This window comes from Sesamum indicum, linkage group LG4 (genome assembly GCF_026168435.1).
Source record: "Sesamum indicum cultivar Baizhima isolate 11 linkage group LG4, ASM2616843v1, whole genome shotgun sequence".
In the NCBI taxonomy this organism is placed as follows: domain Eukaryota; kingdom Viridiplantae; phylum Streptophyta; class Magnoliopsida; order Lamiales; family Pedaliaceae; genus Sesamum; species Sesamum indicum.
Genome location: NC_142660.1, coordinates 19056261 through 19065619, shown reverse-complemented (window position 1 = coordinate 19065619; position 9359 = coordinate 19056261). Strand labels below are relative to the sequence as shown.

The following is a 9359-nucleotide window of genomic DNA, read 5'->3' as shown; positions in this document are numbered from 1 at the left end:
TCTCTCTCTCTCTCTCTCTCATTAAGCTCTCTCTCTCTCTCTCTCTGTCTCGCTCTCTCTCTCTCTCTCTTTCTCTCTCATCAATCTCTCTCTCTCTCTCTCTCTCTCTCTCTCTCTCTCTCTAATCAAGCTCTCTCTCTCTCACTCTGTCTCTCTCATTAAGCTCTCTCTCTCCTCTCTCTCTCTCCTCTCTCTCTCTCTTTCTCTCTCATCAATCTCTCTCTCTCTCTCTCTCTTGAAGTTGTCTCTCTCTCTCTCTCTCTCTATCTCGCTCGCTCTCTCTCTCTCCCTCTCATTAAGCTCTCTCTCTCTCTCTCTCTCTCTCTCTCTCTCTCTCTCTCTCTCTCTCTCTCTCTCTCTCTCTCTCCTCTCTCTCTCTTTCTTTCATCAAGCTCTCTGTCTCTCTCTCTCTCTCTCTCTCTCTCTCATCAACCTCTCTCTCTCTCTCACCAAGCTCTCTCTCTCTCTTCTCTCTCTCACAACACACACACATACACACCCCCCACACACATACACATACCCACACACACTGCACACACACCCACACACACTGCACACACACACCCCACACATCAACCTCTCTCTCTCTCTCTCTCTCTCTCTCTCTCTCTCTCTCTCTCTCTCTCACATCATGCTCTCTCTCTCACTCTCTCTCTCTCTCTCACATCAAGCTCTCTCTCTCTCTCTCTCTCTCTCATCATGCTCTCTCTCTCTCTCTCTCTCTCTCTCTCTCCTCTCTCTCTCTCTCTCTCTCTCTCTCTCCCCCTTTGCCCAAGCTGAATTTCTACGCTTCCATCTTTCTTCAATTTAAATTTGTTGAGATTTTAAAAAGATTTACTTGAAATTCAAAGATTAGAATGAGGGAGGAAAAAGGAGTTTTGATTTACTGCAGCACATTTGGATTGGACATTCATTTCAATATTCAAATTGTTTCTTTAGTCAAAATCCGTTTTTCATTGTTACTGTTTCTTGTTTTAATTTGTATTGAATGCAATTCTTCATTCCCTCATCCGTTAGTGGATGTTAGTGCTGTAACTCTCAAATTGGAATTGAAGGTCATAATGGCCGGTTTGAATTTCTGCATTTATTGGGAAGGAATGACTCTCTATATAAAGCCTGCAATTCTTTCACTTGAGCACACACAATTCTCACTTTCTCCCTAATCACTCTCTCGGGTGCCCTCTTTCACTTGGCATTCATATTTCTTTCAAATTTTGGTATTTAAGTCTCTTGTTTTGATAAGCTTCTGAGTGTTTGATCGAGGTGTTCTTCGGTATAGTGCTAAAATCGAAAGAACTGTAACTGTCTTATCTTGGGAGAAATTACGTTGAATACGGGGCGTATATTTTCTTCAAGGCAATCAGTAATTCTGCGATTTGGTTAAATTAACGACTTCAAATTGGACTCAGAATTGTTACGATACAATTCTCATTGTAAGTTTTCGATTTAAATTTCTTGTCATAAATAGCGTTTCTAATTGCTTTATGTTATTTGTTCCAACGTGGCTTTAATTATTTTTGATTTCTAAATTCGATTGTAATATTTTAAAACATCACTTCAATTACTTGAAACCAAAAAATTTTCCAACAAAACTCTCATATGGTAATAAAATATAATATTTTGTCTTCCCTATTGCAATCTTTGATGCAAGAAAAGAAGGATATACACAAGAGGATCATACTAATTTTTTATATTTCATGCATGTCAAGTTTGATTATCTTGTCTAGTTCCTTTTTTGTGTAGCTCTTTTCTGCATTCAAATTAAATGTGTTGTATAAGTGCAAATTCCTTTCTTTTTAGAATAAATTGCATAAAAGCCCCCTTCAGGTTTAAAATTTAGCTAAAAACTTCCCTGTATTAAAAAAATAAGCAAAATATCCCTTGTGTTTTTCAAAATATTACACACTCCCCCTCTCGTTAGGAAGAATTATTTTAAAAATGCAGAAAAAAAAGAAAATTAAAAATTTGAGGTGCTTTGAAACTTTTTAGAAAAGTAGGTGATACCGCGGTGATTAACCGCGGTGTCACAACTTATATTTAAAAAGAAAAAATTCTATGTCACCGCGGTGACATTATTTTTTTAAAAAATAAATTAAATTAACCACTGCGGTTCGAAACCGCGGTGACAATTTTTTTTTTAAAAAAAAATTATTTTGTTTCACGACGAATCACTGCCAACTTCTCGTTAAAATTCCGACACCATCACAACAAGTTGTCAATCATCAAATATACCGTTCGACTCTCCTTGATGAGACGAACATTTTCTCTCAAATAATTTCAAGTTTTATCAACTGTAAATAATGAATTTTTAACACGACCACCGCACCTTTTTGTCGTCGATTCGCTGCCACTAGAGCGACCCACAATCACGGACCACCACCACTAGACTCGCCTCGACCTAAGGGTTCTAACGAGACCAACCTAGTTCAATTTAATTAAGTATTTGTTGAGATATGAAAATTTGAAAATTTTTTCGTCGAAAATTTGCGCTGAAACTGTTTGCTGTCATGAAGTGTTAATATGGAGAAAGATAGAGAATGAGAAAGATAAAGAGTCTTAATATGGAGAAGAAAGAATCTTTACCACGGATTGAATCTCATATAAAAAATAAAAAAATTAAGTAAGCCAATTTTGATTTTCTTTTTCGAAAAGCTTTATTTTAAAATTCAAAGGAAAAATCAAAGTAATTGTGTTTTCACTTTCAAGATTGAACAATTATCATGTTAAGTTAGTACTTTTATAATTTATGCTTGAAAATAAAAGATCTAAATAAATAAAGAGTGAGGACCATGAACATGTATATTTTTTTGTGAGAAAAAAAGAAAGAAAGAAAGATTTGTCATGTCTGTTGGACTCTTGGAGGCACTTGCAACGGTGGTGGTGGAGGGGGTGCTGAAAAATTAAAATTAAGTGGCTCTGAAAAGAGGACACCATTAACTCTCCAACAATAAGTATTGTCTACAAGGTGAAAATTAACATTTGTTAGAGCTTATATAAAACTATAAAATAAAATTGAAAGTTGGATGCCGTTGGATCATTGTGTAAAGATCTACATTGCTCGCTTCATTTGAGCCATGTTCCATCTTTTCATCTGTGCAGAAAGAGCTATTTAGAGGATGCGCGTGAGGGGGAGAGAGAGAAACAGAAATAATAGAAAATGGAAGAAACAACGACAGAGTGAAAAAGCAATTGATATGTAATAAATTATATATGTGAGCGTGTGTGTGTCTCTCTCTTTTCTCTTTCTTTCTCACTCTAAATTTGTAAAACCCCAATTGCTTTCTCACTCTTCTCATCTCTCGACTTTCACCAAATTCTTTCTCCTCCTAAAACCCTCGCCCAAAACCAACGGTTGCAAGCGTCAATCCATCTACCAACGCCAACGAGGAAGGTGATTGTTGTTGTGTCGGCCAAGCAAGAAGCTCGAACAGGTTTGCCGTTACTTCTTAGTGTTCTTGCTCTCACACCATCGTTTGCCATAACTTGTCAGTTTTCTTGGTCTCACACCGTCGTTTGCTATTCTTGGTCTCACACCGTTGAATCTAAACTAACAGTTGTTCAATTTCTTGCTTTCACATCGTTGAATCTAAACTAATAGTTCTGGAATTTCTTGGTCTCACATCGTCGTCTGTTGTTCTTGGTCTCACACTGTCGTTTGCTGTTCTTGGTCTCACACCGTCGTGTTACGAGCTCGACGGGAAGGGGGAGTCGGTCATGGAATTGATTAATATGAAGTCTTTGCAGCCATATTGAGACTATTTGTTCAGTCATTGCATTGGAATCTCAACTAGGCATTTTGAACAATACCCTGAAAAGGGGGTGTAGGTTTGATGGACATGAAAATATAGTCTTGAGATTCAAGAAGGCTTTAAATGATTTAAAATAGGATAATTACATTTATATCCCTTGATTGATGATCTGTTTACATAAATTACCCATATTTTTAGATAATTACACATACATCCATTAAAATGTCATTATCACTTACATAAATCACCCTTTTTCTTTTTTTTTTTTTAAAATTACACACCCCTCTTAAAAATGTTAGTATCACTACACAAACTACTCCTATTTTTTGGATATTACGGATAGTTTGTGTAATTATACTAAAAATAGGGGTAGTTTGTATAAATAAATTATAGTTAAGGGGGAGTACATGTAATTATCCCTTTAAAATTAGACCCAAAGTAGGGGTGTTCAATTTTTCATTATCCGGCAAAAAATTGATTGAACGAGAAATTCAGTTTTTAGCGGATACCGTACCCAAAATTCAATTCGGTATTCAATTTTTTTTTAAATTTCAGTATTCGGTTTGATCTTGATCTTTTGTGCAGGTTAACCGAGCTGAACCGAATACTTAATTTTAAAACATATTTATTTTATAATTATAATAAAAAATAATATATAAATATTAAATATCTTAATATCTATAGTTATAATGAAAAACAATAATTTTATGGTCAATACATATTTAGTTATTACAATTATTGATTAATAAATAATTTATAACTAATAAATTAATATTTTTTTTTAATTTTTGGTTAATATGGTAGAAAAACGAAATCAAACCAAAATAACTTCAATTTGTACTAAATTGAACCGAGTAATTCAATTCAGTATTCGGCACACCATTTCGGCGTACCAAAATTTCAATTAACTAAACTTGCAGTTCAGTTAATCGAAATGCCCCTACATGAGAGCCTAAAATAGTAGCATTGGCAAATACTTTGAAGAAAATGGGTTTTTTCGTTGCCCTAATGAATATGCGCTTTGCGTCAAAGTTGGTGATAATGATGGTATTCGCTTAATTGTTTTCATGTTGATGATGGTATTTTTAGCAGCAAAAATTCGGGTTTGTTTAAAGAATTTAAGAAAAAAATGTCTCTTGAAGTTGATATGATTGATCTAGGTCTTATGTCATATTATTTGGTTCGAGAGGCACAACAAAAGGAGGAGGGTATATTCTTTTCTCAAGCATGATATTCAAAAGAAGTTTAATATGCTTGATTGCGATCCCATGACACATGTTTGAAGATGAAGAAAAAGAGAATTGGTGTTTATTCAGTGTTGTTGACATGTACAAGATCGGATTTTGTACTTATTATGGTTATGGGTGATTGTGCTATCTCATGATATTACTTATTGTGACTTTGAATATGTGGCTGTAACTTCTTATGCTGTTTGGTTTAGAAAATTGTTGAAATAGCGACAAAATTTTGTGGTGGTGCTAAGAAATAGGTGTTTCATGACTGAATCAAAGGTATAAAAATACAAAGCATCATTTTATTAGAGAATGTATTGGCAACTCAAATATTTGAAGACCCAAATCAAATCGTTAAAGGTTGAAGATTTTCAAATATTGAGAGCATGTTTTAGAGTGAAGCACAAAGTTTCAAATTAATAATAATTTGAGCCAAGAGTTTGATCAATATTTTTATAAAGCAAAAATATGAGCCAATTATTTACTAGACTAGTTTAAAAGATGTTTTGGATATCTATATATACCTGCTTGTAGTTGGCATCTCGAAAAATTAGATATTTTATAAAATTATAATCCCCCTTGGAAATTGTTTATACTTTAAGGTGTATAGTCGGCTGGGTCGGTTCAGGACCGGCAGAGACTAGCCAAAAAAGCCCGAATCAAGATCATCCCATTACCGTTCATGATCGATCTTGCGGCGGTCCTGGGCCTTTAAGTGGGTTTAGATTGGGTCCATTTTTAAATTCAGACCCAACCCATAAATCAGTTCGGACTAGACTTACATCAGCTCAGATGTGCTTATTATTATTTTTTCTAATAATATTGAGGTTTTCTTTATAATTTAATTACTTAAATTTGTAATTATCTTATGAAATAAATAAATAATAAATTAAATTATTCAAAATTTGTTATATAGAAAAATAATAGTTAAGAATATATAATAAACTTAACTAATAATTTGACTAACAAGTTTACACTAATAAACTTAGATGATAAAAATTCAAAAAGGACTTAAAATATTTTTTTTAAAAGAAAAGGGTATTAATAAATTAAAATACTAAAAATTTAGAAGAGAATAATAAAAACAAAAAAGTTCTTAGATTTTCTAAAATATAAGAAAAATTAGAAAATTCAATTTAAAAAAATAAAATAAAAATTATATGACTACATTATTAAAAAAAAAAAAAAAAAAGACGGACCCAAGCTCATCTAGGACCAGCTGTCCTGGGTCACTGGGTGGGCTGGTCCCAAATATTGAATCCTGGGATCAGTCGGGTTTCAAGCGGGCATGTACCATATCAGCCTATTCTTTTTATTATTTTAATCCGATCTTTGATTAGATTAACCCACTGTGCATCTTGAATTGTACTATTTTCTTTCCCAGCCTGTGTCGGTTGGACAACATTTGAGGGATTAATATCTCTGTCGGTCAATAGACATACTGGAAAGGTGTTATGGTAAATTCACATGTTTTACTGGAAATTTTCATCAGGGAAGCGAGATCAAGGAACACACATATACAAGTTACCTGCATTGCGCTGTGTGCATAAGCGCATAACCAGGCACCGGAGCATTATGTTTTGACATGCATTCGGAGCAACAATTCTTGTACAAAATTGGATGTTCCTCTCACAGTACCTCATCAAACACTTTCCTTCAGAACAACTCAAACAGCTACAGGATCATTTCTGCTGTGACGGAATCCAAGAAACCGTATATTGTCAGAAAATGCGTTGCTCTCTTGCACGCCTGCGCCTCCTCTATCCCTAAATTGAAGCAAGTCCATGCCTTCTCCATCAGGCATGGGGTACCACTGTCAAGCCCGGACATGGGGAAATACTTGATCTTCTTTGTTGTCTCCCTATCTGGGCCTATGCAATATGCCCGCAACATTTTCGATCAAATTTTCCAGCCAAATATATTCACTTGGGATACAATGATCAGAGGCTACGCTGAGAGTGAAGACCCAGCTCCAGCTTTGCATATCTACCAACATTTACGTGTGAGTTCGGAGCGACCTGATACCCATACGTACCCGTTTCTTCTCAAAGCCATTGCTAAATTAATGGTCTTGCGAGAGGGTGAGAAAGTGCATTGTGCTGCGTTGAAAGATGGGCTTAAGTCGTTGGTTTTTGTTCAGAATGCTCTGGTTCATTTTTATGGTGTCTGTGGTCGGGCAGAGAGTGCTCTCCAGTTGTTTGAGAAAATGGCTGACAAGAATCTTGTGGGTTGGAATTCGGTGATTAATGGGTATGCTTTGAATAGTAGGCCTAATGAGACATTGACCCTTTATAGAAGAATGTGCTTGGAGGGTGTTAAACCAGATGGATTTACTTTGGTAAGTTTGCTTACTGCATGTGCTGAACTTGGTGCCTTGGCTTTGGGCAGGAGGGCACATGTGTATATGATGAAGCTGGGTTTGGATAAAAACCTACACGCTGCAAATGCGTTGATGTTGCTTTATGCAAAGTGTGGGAATATTAGGGATGCAAAGAAGGTATTTGATGGGATGGACGAGAGGAGTGTGGTATCGTGGACTTCGTTGATAGTTGGGTTGGCTGTAAATGGGTTTGGTGAGGAAGCACTTGAACTTTTCAAGGAGATGGACATCCGCAGGTTCGTTCCTAGTGAGATTACCTTTGTCGGAGTGCTATATGCCTGTAGTCATTGTGGTATGGTGGATGAAGGGTTCGCTTATTTTGATAGGATGACAAAGGAATTCCGGATTGTGCCTACAATCGAACATTATGGTTGTATGGTTGATTTACTAGGTAGGGCAGGTTTAGTGCAACAAGCGTATGAATATATCTGCAAAATGCCAATAGAACCTAATGCGGTAATATGGAGAACTTTACTTGGTGCATCTACCATACATGGGAATTTAACAATAGGGGAGGTGGCCAGAGACGAACTTAAAATGTTAGAGCCCAAACATTGTGGAGATTATGTGCTTCTTTCCAACCTGTATGCATCTGAAAAGCGTTGGTCAGACGTACATAACGTGAGGAGAACAATGCTTAAAGAAGGAGTGAAAAAAGTGCCAGGCTATAGTCTTGTTGAATTAGGAAACCGTATACATGAATTTGTACAAGGCGACAAGTCTCATCCTCAAACTGAAGCTATATATGCTATGCTTTCGGAGATGACAAGGTTACTGAAACTTGAAGGCTATGCACCTCATACGACGAATGTGCTTGCCGACATTGAGGAAGAAGAGAAGGAAACTGCTTTGTCTTATCATAGTGAGAAGATTGCAATTGCTTTCGCATTGATTAATACGCCAGGGGGGACCCCAATTAGGATTGTAAAGAACTTAAGGGTTTGTGCAGATTGTCACCTTGCAATTAAATTACTATCAAAGATTTTTGACCGGGAGATAGTTGTTAGAGATCGTAGTCGATTTCATCATTTTCGGGATGGAGCTTGTTCTTGTAAAGATTACTGGTAGATGGTTGAAACTTGAAAGTCACACATGTTTTGATTGATACCATTTTTCCTTGCCAATTTGTTTTGAAGCAGAGTAGAGACGTTCACGGAACTCAAAATAAAAAACAATCTTTGAACCTCTTATATGACCTGTAGTTTTTATTGGGTGCTGACATTACATTCTCTGAAATTGAAAGATCTTTGTAGTAGGCATCTGAAACTCTTATAAGATTTGTCTGCAAAAGGTTATGATGCTTGAACCACTTACATGAAAGGATACTTCTTTTTGGGGAAAAATACAAGCAACATCCTTGTCATATCGCAAATGAGTAAATTACTCTTTTATGAAAAAATAAATATTGATTTATCTCCCTATAGTTTTTAAAATACAATAATTTACGAGAATTTGATGGAAATATTTTAAATTATTTAATATATAAATTTCGAATTTATTGATCATAACGTACTCATAAAATAATTAAAAATTGAGAGTTCAACAATTCTTTTTTACAACACCAAATTACCCACACGTGTTTAATGAATTTGTTTTTATAAATTTGAAACTACTATTCAAATCTACAATATATTATTTTAAGATGTTAAATAATTATCCTCTCGCGAGCTTAAATTTTTAATTAAGGTGGTCATTTAACATAGTATCATAGTCAAACCAAATAAGAGGATTTGAGTTCGATTTTACTGCACTCATTTATAAAAGTAAGATCTCACATATACGATTTGTACGTGAGAGGGACATATTAAATTATCAATATTAACTAATTTGAACTTTTAGACGAAGTCCACGTTTGACAAAAAAACATACGCTATGTTTGTTTTTATTTTCAATTTATCTCCGAAACGAGTCAAAACATACTCAATGTTTGCCACCATTTAAAAACACCTTATTTGGGTGTTTTTAACTGTTTTAATATAAACACACACACACACACAC

At 35.2% G+C, this 9359-nt stretch overlaps 1 protein-coding gene across 2 annotated transcripts; it reads left to right on the top strand.

Annotated features, from left to right (window-relative positions):
• Positions 1-3057: 3057 nt before the first annotated feature.
• LOC105161075 (Tetratricopeptide repeat (TPR)-like superfamily protein) lies at positions 3058-8466 on the top strand. 2 transcript variants are annotated; one of them, XR_002287011.2, is made up of 2 exons: positions 3058-3431; positions 4910-5155. XR_002287011.2 is itself a non-coding variant. In XM_011078651.3 (2 exons), the coding sequence occupies exon 2, from the start codon at positions 6567-6569 to the stop codon at positions 8427-8429; it is 1863 nt and encodes a 620-aa protein (XP_011076953.1). In that variant the 5' UTR covers positions 3084-3431; positions 6474-6566; the 3' UTR covers positions 8430-8466. The 2 variants fall into 2 exon arrangements, 1 of the variants encoding a protein (XP_011076953.1); XM_011078651.3 differs by lacking the exon at positions 4910-5155 and adding an exon at positions 6474-8466 and having other exon boundaries at positions 3084-3431.
• The last annotated feature ends 893 nt before the right edge of the window (positions 8467-9359 follow it).